Here is a 12,933-nt window from a genome sequence, read left to right as displayed (position 1 = left end):
AAAATAAAAAAATAAATAAAAAAAAAAAAGATAAAGGGCTAGTATCCAAAATCTATAAAGAACTTATCAAACTCAACACCCAAAGAACAAAGAATCCAATCAAGAAATGGGCAGAAGACATGAACAGACATTTTTCCAAAGAAGGCATCCAAATGGCCAACAGATACATGAAAAAGTGTTCAACATCACTCTTCATTAGGGAAATCCAAATCAAAACCTCAATGAGATACCATCTTACACCAGTCAGAATGGCTAAAATTAACAAGTCAGGAAAGACAGTTGTTGGCGAGGATGCGGAGAAAGGGGAACCCTCCTACACTGTTGGTGGGAACACAAGCTGGTGCAGCCACTCTGGAAAACAGTATGGAGCTTCCTCAAAAAGTTGAAAATAGAGCTACCATATGACCCAGCAATTGCACTGCTGGGTATTTACCCCAAAGATACAAATGTAGTGATCTGAAGGGGCACATGCACCTCAATGTTTATCGCAGCATTGTCCACAATAGCCAAACTATGGAAAGAGCCTAGATGTCCATTGACAGATGAATGGATAAAGAGGATGTGGTATATATACACAATGGAATATTATGCAGCCATCAAAAAATGAAATCTTGCCATTTGCAATGATGTGGATGGAACTGGAGGGTATTAAGCTAAGCAAAATAAGTCAATCAGAGAAAGACAAATATCATATGATCTCACTGATATGATGAATTTGAGAAACAAGACAGAGGATCATAGGGGAAGGGAGATAAAAATGAAACAAGATGAAACCAGAGAGGGAGACAAACAATACGAGACTCTTAATCTCAGGAAACAAACTGAGGGTTGCTGGAGTGGAGGGAGGTGGGAAAGATGGGGTGGCTGGGTGATGGACATTGGGGCGGGTATGTGCTATGGTGAGTGCTGTGAATTGTGTAAGACTGTTGAATCATAGACCTGTACCCCTGAAAAAATAATACATTATTTGTTAATAAAAAAATTAAAAAATATAAATAAATGTCAATGACATTGGGAAAAAAAACTTAAGCAACAATTTTTAGATTAATCAGATTTATATATTTCCAGGTAAATTCAGTCAATCAGCCTTTTCACATTGGAAATTCTGTGTCAACCAATGAAATAAGAGTAAAAGGAAGTAAAGCAATCAGAACCAAACATGAAACAACATAATTCATTACTGGCTGGTGTGCTCATCTAGTTCGTCAAACCAAGACAATCATCTGACAGATTATAGTGTTTATTAAAAGAGCTTAGTCAAAAATCAGCATAATAATCCTATTTTAATGCAATCCTCTCAGAATAAGGAATATATATTTGTAAATATTTATTGATATTAAAACAAATATACAAAATATTAGTGCAATTAAATTTCTTAATTCTTTCTTCTTCCCCAGGGGGAATATTTTATCTTTCCTGTCCTTGAAGCAAAACGAAGCTGTTAAGGAAATATACATTAGAATCCCTGAATATAATGTATCAACAGAGGTCATACTTGGCTATACTGTAACTTTTTCATGGCATTTTCCACTTCTGCATTCCTTAGTGTATAGATGAGAGGGTTGAGCAAGGGTGTCCCAATTGTATAAAACACAGCCACCATCTTGTCTATTGGAAAGGTGGTTGCCGGACGTGTGTAGATGAATATACACGAACCAAAAAATAAAACAACCACAATAAAATGGGAGGTGCAGGTGGAAAGGGCTTTTTGTCTTCCTTCTGCACTGTGGTTTCTCAGAGAGTACAAGATGACAACATAGGAGATAAGCAGGATTATGAAACTCACATTCATATAGCTCCACTGTTGGAAACAACTAACCAATTTATCACATAAGTGTCCATGCGGGCAAGTTTCAACAGGGGCTGCAAGTCACAGAAATAGTGGTCAATCACATTGGGGCCACAGAAAGGCAATCTCAAAGCCAAGAAAAGTTGTATCCTGAAGAGTGGATACAGGATCCCACCCAGCTTGGAATCACCAGCACACTGCAGACATGGCAGCTCATGATGGTTGTGTATCGCAAGGGCTTACAAATGGCTATGTAGCGATCAAAAGCCATGAGGATGAGTACAAAGATTTCCATGCACCCAAAGAAGTGGGCTGCAAAGACCTGAGTCATGCACTCAGGAAGACCAGGAAATGGTCTTCTTCTGAGAAAGGGCATCCACTCTCAATCTGGGGGCTGTGGTTGTAGAGAAGCAGGCATCAGCAAAGGACAGATAGAATAGGAAGAAGTACATGGGACTCCCAAGGGTCCTGCTTGTTTTAATAGTCACTACAATGAGAAAGTTCTCCAACAGTGTGGCAAGGTAAAGAATCAGCAAGACCCTTGGGCGCCTGGGTGGCTCAGTTGGTTAAGCGACTGCCTTCGGCTCAGGTCATGATCCTGGAGTCCCGGGATCGAGTCCTGCATCGGGCTCCCTGCTCAGCAGGGGGTCTGCTTCTCCCTCTGCCCTCTTCCCTCTCGTGCTCTCTGTCTCTCATTCTCTCTCTCTCAAATAAATAAATAAAATCTTAAAAAAAAAAAAGAATCAGCAAGACCCCAAATATTGCTTTCTGCTTTCTTGCATCCTGTGTCAACCCAAAAAGAATGAATTCAGTCACACTGCTATTCATCGCCATACTAGTGACTGCAGGTAAGATGCAGTTGACAAGGGCTTAATCTGCAAAGAGAAGAAAAGAAGTGACATCATGGGAAGACTAGTGGATTGAGCCCTGCATTCCTTCTTTTTGTTCCATGTTATGTTACCTCCAACTGCCTTTAATCCTCTGTGAATCATTGTAAATCTACAGAAGTCCAAGCCTCTCCCAGATCTATCTGGTGATTCAGAAACCAACTGCATTGCATCAAAGAATATAAATGTCCTTTAAAAATTTTGATTCCTACCAAGATTGAACACGGCATAATTTGTACTTTTCTTGGGCAAGTGACTTAACTGCTTTGAAATTTAGCCTTCATATGAAAACTGGAGTCCAATACTTGCCCTACCTTACCCTGAGTTTCCCTAAGAATTAAAAAAAGATTTATTATGCACACATATACACACATATATTTCATGTATTATGCTTAAAATCTGATTCCAATATATTTCAGGATTGGAATTGGAAATAAATTCCAATATAATTCAGCACTCATATTGCTGGAGAATCCCTCCTGAAGAAAATATTCTCACTTCAGTTCATTAATTTTTGGATCTCTGACCCCCATCATCTCTGATCCCGACTTTATCTTGGAGGAAATATGCTTTACAAAAAATATATTTTGACAATCTTTTACTTATGCCTCTGTTTTCAATGTCAACTTCACTGATGGTCATTAAATAACAAATGTCTGGAGAACTTTGAGGATTGGCATAATTGAGGAAAATTCCTGTTTACCCTCTTTACTGTACTCTTAAACTGAACTCATTAGAATATTGAGCATTTGTGCATATGAATTCAATGTGGTATAAAATTCCTAATGATGCCTATAATCTATAATTTAAATAGTGTTTTTACTCATATATGTTCCTTTTTACCCTGAATTCCCCAGAATGCTTCTTCTAAAAATATCAATTAAAAAAAATCCCTAATTCCAATATACTATGTTATGGTTTTGCTATTTCAAGTTCTTGTTTGTAGAATGTATAGTTTGTCATTGAAATCATTGTATATCATTTTGTGTTCTGATTTTGACTTGGAATTATTATAACACTTATTCCCACGTTACTATACTTTCCCTATTTTAATTGTTTATTTAATTATGTGACATTGTATAAATGTTTCTAAGTGGCATTTATTTGATCCTTTGTCCATTGAGATATTGATGTTGCTTCCAATTATCACTCTTACAGATAACAATTTAGATGATGTTGTATGATATAATATCAAGTATGATATTGCTGCCCCAAATGCTAGAGGTTATCATTGGTATTGACAATTATTAACAAGTTTTTCAATATTTTGTGTTCATTTATTAACTATATTTTATTGTAGACTAATTCATGATTATCATTAATTATTCAAAGTACAAAGGAGAAAGTTAAAATGTGTCTCTAAATTATTTAACCTATAACCCTACTCCACAGAAATAATGCTTTTGTTTTATTATATTTCCTTTTAGAAACATTCTATTAGTATACTTGCATGTCTGTATTTCTACAACTGTTTTCTATATACAAGTATGGCCACAATTTCAAGGTTGGTGATTTTGCAGAAAAGCTGATGAACATGCAGACAAACAAACAGTTATTTTGTGACATTATCTTATTATCTCAATTGGTTAAGAGAAATAAAATTGTATCTTATTATGCACATATACTTTTTTAACACCAACCACATTCTACAATTTTACTATTTTTTTTTAAATTTTATTTATTTGTTTGACATAGAGAGAGAGAAAGCACAACAGGGGGATCAGCAGGCAGAGGGAGAGGGAGAAGCAGGCTCACCAAGCAGGGAGCCCTAAGAGGGGCTCAATCCCAGAACCCTGGGATCTTTTCTTGAGCCATGCAGGCATCCCCATTTTTATGAAAATATTGTTCTTCTGAGAATTTTTTATCTTTTGTCAGTTTATATTTTGCAATCTTATTTTACCTGGAATGGTTATTAACCTAGCAAAATAATTACATCTTGACCAAGAACACAGCAGCTAGGGTCAAATGTCTTGAGTTCAAACCCGAGTTCTACTACTTACATGCTTGGGAAAGACACTTAAATATAATCATGGTATCTCTGCAGGTAAAATGAGAAAAAGATCTGGCTCATAATAAGTAAGAACTATGTAAGTGCCAGCAACTGCTTCTTTCACCATTAGGATTTTACTTGTTCTCTTTTTCTGTGGCTATTTCTTTTCATATAGTCCAAGCTGTAATTTTCCCATTTTATTTTTTATTTTTTAAATTATATTTTATTATGTTAGTCACCATACAATACATCATTAGTTTTTGATGTAGTGATCTACAATTCATTGTTTTTGTATAACACCCAGTGCTCCATGCAGTACATGCCCTCCTTAATACTCATAACTGGGCTAACCCATCCCCCACCCCACTCCCCTCCAAGACCCTCAGTTTGTTTCTCAGAGTCCATAGTCTCTCATGGTTTATCTCTCCCTCCAATTTCCCCTGCTTTGTTTTCCCCTTCCTTCTCTTACTGTCCTCCATGCTACTCCTTATGTTCCATAAATAAGTGAAACCATATGATAATTGACTTTCTTTGCTTGACTTATTTCACTTAGCATAATCTCCTCCAGTCCCATCCATGTTGATGTAAAAGATGGGTATTCATCCTTTCTGATGGCTGAGTAATATTCCACTGTATATATGGACTACATCTTCTTTATCCATTCATCTGTTGAAGGGCATCTCAGCTCTTTCCACAGTTTGGATATTGTGGACATTGCTGCTATGAACATTGGGGTGCATATGGTCCTTCTTTTCACTACATCTGTGTTTTGGGGGTAAATACCCAGTAGGGCAATTGCTGGGTCATAGGGTAGCTCTATTTTTAATTTCTTGAAACACCTCCACACTGTTTTCCAAAGTGGCTGTACCAACTTGCATTTCCACCAACAGTGTAAGAGGGTTCCCTTTTCTCCACAACCTCTCCAACATTTGTTCTTTCTTGCCTTGTCAATTTTTGCCATTCTAACTGGTGTAAGGTGGTATCTCAATGTGGTTTTGATTTGAATTTCCCTGATGGCTAATGATGAACATTTTTTCATGTGTCTGTTGGCCAATCGTATGTCTTCTTTAGAGAAGTGACTGTTCATGTCTTCTGCCCATTTTCTGACTTGATTATTTGTTTTTTGGGTGTTGAGGTTGAGTTCTTTTTTTTTTAAGATTTTATTTATTTATTTGACAGAGAAAGACACAGCAAGAGAGGGAACACAAGCAGGGGGAGTTGGAGAGGGAGAAGCAGGCTTCCCACCAAGCAGGGAGCCCGATGCAGGGCTCGATCCCAGGACCCTGGGATCATGACCTGAGCTAAAGGCAGACACTTAATGACAGAGCCACCCAGGTGCCCCGAGAAGTTCTTTATAGATCTTGGATACCAGCCCTTTATCTGTAGTGTCATTTGCAAATATCTTCTCTCATTCTGTGTGTTGCCTCCTTGTTTTGTTGACTGTTTCTGTGGGATTTATCCCCAGGATGCAAGTGTGGTTCAACACTCACAAATCAATCAATGTGATAGAACACATTAATAAGAGGAGAGAGAAGAATCATATGGACCTCTCAAGTGATGCAGAAAAAGCATTTGACAAAATACAGCATCCTTTCCTGATTAAAACTCTTCAGAGTATAGGGATAGAGGGAACATTCATCAAGTTCATAAAATCCATCTATGAAAAACCCACAGCGAATATCATCCTCAGTGGGGAAAAGATGAGAGCCTTTCCCTTAAGATCAGGAACACATCAAGGATGCCCACTCTCGTCACTATTGTTCAACATAGTACTAGAAGTCCGAGCAACAGCAATCAGACAACAAAAAGAAATAAAAGGTATTCAAATTGGCAAAGAAGAAGTCAAACTCTCTCTTCACAGAAGACACGATACTTTATGTGGAAAACCCAAAAGACTCCACCCCCAAATTACTAGAACTCATGCAGCAATTCAGTAATGTGGCAGTACAAAATCAATGCACAGAAATCAGTTGCTTTCTTATACACTAACAATGCAACTGTAGAAAGAGAAATTAGAGAAATGATTCCATTTACAAGAGTACCAAAAAACCATAAGATACCTCAGAATAAACCTAACCAAAGAGGTAAAGATCTATACTCTAGGAACTACAGAACATTCATGAAAGAAATTGAAGAAGACACAAAAAGATGGAAAAACATTCCATGCTCATGGATCAGAATAAACATTGTTAAAATGTCTATGCTACCCAGAGCAATCTATATCTTCAATGACATCTGGATCAAAATTACAATAACATTTTTCAAAGTGCTGGAACAAACAATTCTAAAATTTTTATGGAATCAAAAAAGACCCTGAATTGCCAAGGAAATGTTGAAAAAGAAAAACAAAGCTGGGGGCATCACGTAGCCTAATCTCAAACTATATTACAAAGCAGTGATCACCAAGACAGCATGGTACTGGCACAAAAACCATTTTCTCTTTTCTATCAATGCAATTTTATTGAAGCTGTTACAGAATTAGAAATTGAAATCTTCTGTTTTCTCCCATTGCAAGTCAGAATTTGTGGCACCATAACTTCCTCATGGCATTTTTCACTTCTGCATTTCTCAGAGTGTAAATCAGAGGGTTAAGCAAGGGTGTCCCAATGGTGTAAAACACAGCCATCTTGTCCACTGGAAATGTAGTTACAGGACGAGTATATGTGAATATACATGGGACAAAGAATAAGATGACAACAATAATGTGGGATGTACAGGTAGAGAGGGCTTTCTTTCTTCCTTCTGCAGTCTTGTTATTCAGAGAATGTAAGATGAAAATATAAGAGGTAAGCAGGACTATGAAACTTACCATGCAGATAGCCCCGCTGTTAAAAACTATGAATAAATTGATTTTATAAGTGTCCATGCATGCAAGTTTCAGCAAAGGTGTCATATCACAGAAATAATGATCAATAACATTGGGTCCACAGAATGGTAGTTTCAAAGCCAAGAAAATCTGTGAAGAAGAATGGATACAAGGTACCACCCATGCCAGATTCACCATTGTACCACAGACATGCTGGTTCATGATAGCTGTGTACCGCAGGGGCTTACAAATTGCCACATAGCGATCAAAGGACAGGAAGATGAGCACCGAGACCTCCAAACACCCAAACAAGTGAACTGCAAAAATTTGGGTCATGCACTCATTGTAGGAGATGACTTTCTTCTCAGATACAGAATCTACTATCAATCTAGGAGCAGTGGTTGTTGAGAAACAGGCATCAGCAAAGGATAAGTGGAAAAGGAAGAAGTACATGGGGCTCCCAAGTGTCCAGCTGTATCTTATGGTCATCACAATCAGTAAATTTGTTATCAGAGTTGCAAGGTATAGAAACAAGAAGACCACAAACATGACTTTCTCCTTTAGAACATTCTGTGTTAACCCAAACAGAATGAACTCATTCACACTGCTATTCAACTCCATGGTTACAGTGAATGTAGGAATTGTTCATCTGCAGAGAAAATTAGGGAAATAGTGACCTGGAAATAGTGGTGAAATTGGATTCAGAATTGCACTTTTATAGTTCTAATTCCACCAACACATAAACCAATGGCGCTAGGTATGTCATATATTATAATCACTTGGGAAACTTTCTTTTTTTTTTTTAAGTGTTGATGTCCATGCTTTAACCATGAGCATTAACTGAAGGTCTTCCTATGTGGACTGGGATTTTCAGGGGTAACAAAGCACTCAAGTGATCGTGAGCTCTGCCACGTTCTGAGAACTAATGACTTTTCTGTATGATCTTGATCAGATCACTTTAATGTCTTGAAGCTTTTTTCTTTATTTGAAATTGGACACTCTAATAGATATTTTATTAAGTATATACCTATGTGTATGATGTGCATATGATGTATATGGTCTCAATTACAGAAAAATAATATCTTTATATAATTTTAAAACATATACACTTGGAGACTCCCTCTTACAAAAACACATTTCTTGATTTGGACACCAATTAACACCTATTATTCCTGACATCTTGAGTATCTTGTTTTGATTATGCTTTAAGAAGAAATTACTTCTGCAAATTCAGGTTCATGGTGGCCATAATTTTACCTTCTATTACTTAAATTTAGGAAATTTCTACAATTTATCTTTATTCTTATAATATTTCTGTACCTTTTAATATTGATGTCAAATGATCTAGAATTTATTTTAGTATGAGTTTTGAGAAACTCTTTCTTTCTGATAAATTACCAATCCTTCAATGAATCAATAACAACATCAAATCAGTCACCAATATGTACTAAGTACATACTCATATCTGTAATCTATGTAATGGGGGATAGAAATATATCCTCAACCTCTTTACAACCACGTTGGAAGGATAACATACCTCTAGATAAGATCATTACATAAGAATTACCTACAACTCTATGTGATAATACCAAGTGAATTTTGGTTCCAAAAGTACAAAGGTCCCTTGATTATGAATTGGCGGTCAGAGAATTTTCAAAAATGACAAAGAAGTGAAGTAAGGCTTTAAATATTTTAAACTGGAGTTCCCAACACAGTTCTCTGAAACTCAAGTATTCCATAAGTTTATACTACCTTTCCCTAAGTAAAATACGTATTTTAAAATTACTGACTCAAATCATCTATTTACCCCAATAAAATTCCATATCTGAATAAAACTTAAAATATATTTGCCATCCAGCTAAAATAATATTAGTGCAGTATGATAAACTAGAGATGTTATAACTACAAGTTCTGATTGGCAGTTCCAATGTTTCTTGACAGCTATAAAAAAAATAGAAAAGAAAAAAAATAATGATTACTTTGTTTTGAAACATTAGATTCCTGGGGCACCTGGATGGTTCAGTCAGTTAAGCACCTGACTCTTAGTTTTGGCTCAGGTCCTGATCTCATGAGTCTTCGGATCAAGCCCTCCAGCCCCCTGTCAGGCTCCACACTCAGCAGGAGTCTACTTGGATATTCTCTCCCTCTGCCACCTCCCCCACTCATTCTCTCTCTCACTCTCTCAGAAAAACATAAATAATTATAATCTTTAAAAAAAAAAAAGAAACACTAGATTCCTAAAAAGGGATGAAACCAAAGGAGGGAGGGCTTGGCTGTGAAGAGAGGAGCAGTTAGGTGAGAAGAGTCAGTAAAATATCATAGAGGGAGAAACATGCATAGCTTCAGGCTAACATAGAGATGATCTCCATAGAAACTATACTCTCATTAAATTAAAAGATTGCAACAGAGAAATTTGGGGGCAGATAATGGACAACCATGAAAGCCAGGTGATGTAGTTCTATTTTGTTCTATTTTAAATAAGCAAAAAGAAGATTTGGTGGCATTAAGACAAGAAAGTAGCACTTACAAGATGTATACATTATGTGAGATCAACACCACCAATCAGAGTTCTATCACTGAATTCAGTCATCATTTCCTCACAATCCCAGACTGTCCTATCTCAAGGATTCTAGGGGACATCTCAGTAATAGAGCATGCTTTTTCTCTTCCTTAATCCTTAATTTTTATTTTGCCAGTTGAAATTTTACAGTTCAAATTATACTGGTACCAATAGTCTTCCCTTGTTTTTCCCAGTCAGTAGGTTTGTGCCTCTATCTCTTATATTAATATGTTCTTTATTAAATATATATATTATATCTATAGATATATAGATATAATACACACAGTTGAATAAGGCAATCCTAGATTATATATTATTATTCTTCTAAAGTCTTCAAACCTCATTCAAACAATATTCCTCTTTTGTTATTTCATTTGACCAGCACATTTTCTTGCAAGGTATGAAGAGTATGGCCCCTTGCTTTATGTACAGAGAAAAGTATGTACAGAGTTTCAGCTGTGATACAGAAAGTTTCACCAAGTACAGTACAGTCAGGCTAGAACTAGAATGGGATGCTACTAGGTAGCATCTCTCTCTAGCATTCATCTTTCACAGCATATAAAACATCAAATCCCTATCATCATGTAGATTACATTCAAGAGAAGAAAAATCCTGAGCCATCAGAGAAGAAAAATCCTGAGCCATCAGAGAAGGATGCCAAGTGATACCTTAAATCCCTATCCTGACTACAAAAATCAGGTTCTGTAAACTGCATGCTGAGGAAAAGGGAAAACTAGATACCCAAATGAGTAATGGTGAAGAGGAAGAAAGGGCAAAGACAGAATACAGTCAGAGCAGGAAAGAGGAGAGTGAGAGTGAGCAGACACCAGGGAGGGAAGAGTTAAGGGATAAGATACATGGCTGGAAATAGTGTCCAGGAACTTTATCATTTGTTAGAAGACACTCTGAGTATAGATTCCATCAGGTCAGTCTTGAAGAGGCAATGTGAAGAAATGATCTCAGACAGACTGAAAACTTACCTCTTTGCTTATGAGGATATAGATGACTTCTAATATAGTAAATTTTCTTGTATCTTCAACTTCAATTGACTTAGAAGGTGAATCATATGAAGCCTGAATAAAGCATGCAAACTGTACTTCATTGAGATTTAACAATGTTTTTTATCCCAACAGGTGATGGATGTAGAAAGTTTATGGAGAAAGTAGACTCTGCATGTGGCCATACATCACACAGCTCCTCCCCAGAAGCACTAAGTTAGACAAAAACAAAAACAATAAGGTGTAGATTGGAGCAGGGGAGAGGGTCATGAGAAAGTGAATTTTCTTAATTCAGTTCCCCAAAACTTTATGAAGGAATCTTATCCCTGCACTCTGAGACAGAAATGCCTCTGAAACTGCCTCTCTTCCCAGAGTTGCTCTTTCAGAAAACACAGGAGGTAACTGATTTCTTCTTACAGCATTGCATATTTATGGCAATTACCACACAAGTTTGTAAATGCCTAAGGCAGGCTTCCAACCTCAGGATCTTTAGGAAAACCATTACTCCCAACCTAGTACCAAAGGATGTCCTTGTTCAGATGGTCCATGGACAAACACATGCTTTGGGGCCAATTAGTTACCTCCAACTCACTGTGAACTGCGGGAGAGGAAAGTCTGTTTCACTTCTCCATAGGCTTTGCTTAAGCCCATCTCTTGTAGAAGCGTGAAAGTTGCTGAAGCCAGTTAAAGGCTCAGATAGATGAAGTAAGTCAGGTAAACAGACATGAATCTTAGCCCCATCATTATCTGCTATGTGATGTTAAGCAAGTTTCTCAACTTTTTTAATTTACAATTTTCTCTTAGGAAAAGTCAACTGGTAATAAAATTTCTTCTTAAAAAAAAATAAAAAATAAAATTCTTTCTTTCTTCTTTCTTTCTTTCTTCTTTCTTTCTTCCTTTCTTTCTTCTTTCTTTCTTTCTTCCTTCCTTTCTTCTTCTATTTCTTTCTTTCTTTCTTATATCTTTTTTAGACAGAAAGAGAGCACATGAGCTGTGAGGTGGAAGGGCAGAGGGAGAGAGAGAATCTCAAGCAGGCTCCACACCCAGCATGGAGCAACACACAGGGCTCATTCTCACGACCATGAGATCATGACCTGAGCTAAAATCAACATATGTTTCTAAGTCAAGGTAGAGAGGAACACAGGAAAGAAGGAAAGGGAAAGAATTTTTGAATACATGTCTTCTGTATTTTATTTTTATTTTTAAATATATATGCCCTTCCTGGGGCACCTGGATGGTTCAGTTAGTTAAGCCTCTGACTCTTGAATTTGGCTCAGGTCAAGGTCTTAGGATCATGAGACCCTGTGTCAGGCTCTGCACTCACCACAGAGTCTGTTTGTCAGTCTCCCTTGGCTCCTCCCCCTGCTTGCTCTCTCTAACCTCCTCTCAAATAAAATAAATAAATAAATAAATAAATAGATAGTAGATAGATGATAGATAAATAGATGATAGATAGATAGATGATAGATAAATAGATGATAGAGATAGATAGATCATAGATAGATGATAGATAGATAGATAGATGATAGATAGATAGATAGATAGATAGATAGATAGATGATAGATAGACAAAATCTTAAAAAAAAGATATGTGTCCTTCCACTTACGAGAGAGAAAGTTGCTTGTGAATGGTTATAAGCTACTAAAGATGATATAGATTGCATTAAAAATTACTGTCCACATGGCAAATCATGTTACTACTCAGCACACTGGTTCAAGAATCACCTGCCAGGTGTCTCACCGTCTGCTAAGACACCTTCATTGGGGATGAGGTGAGCCATGCAGGGTACAGGGGAAGGACAGAAGGTGGAGACAGCAATGGAGGTGAGAGGATCCCACCAAATACTGCACAATGCTTTGCACTCTTGCTGAAATGTTTAGTGGTAACCAGCAAGGCCTGGTA

General features: G+C 37.0%; 1 protein-coding gene and 1 pseudogene across 1 annotated transcript; both read right to left on the bottom strand.

Annotated features, from left to right (window-relative positions):
- Positions 1-1,489: 1,489 nt before the first annotated feature.
- LOC115939272 (olfactory receptor 4C11-like) lies at positions 1,490-2,623 on the bottom strand (annotated as a pseudogene).
- A 4,558-nt stretch (positions 2,624-7,181) lies between these two features.
- Positions 7,182-8,093, bottom strand: LOC102731321 (olfactory receptor 4C11-like). The gene has a single exon (XM_006728608.1). It carries the CDS (start codon positions 8,091-8,093, stop codon positions 7,182-7,184), a length of 912 nt encoding a protein of 303 aa, XP_006728671.1.
- Positions 8,094-12,933: the final 4,840 nt, after the last annotated feature.

Source organism: Leptonychotes weddellii, chromosome 11, assembly GCF_054177405.1.
Source record: "Leptonychotes weddellii isolate Sample4059 chromosome 11, ASM5417740v2, whole genome shotgun sequence".
Classification (NCBI taxonomy): domain Eukaryota; kingdom Metazoa; phylum Chordata; class Mammalia; order Carnivora; family Phocidae; genus Leptonychotes; species Leptonychotes weddellii.
The sequence above is the reverse complement of the archived record's forward strand: the minus strand, read 5'-3'. Positions and strand labels throughout refer to the sequence as shown.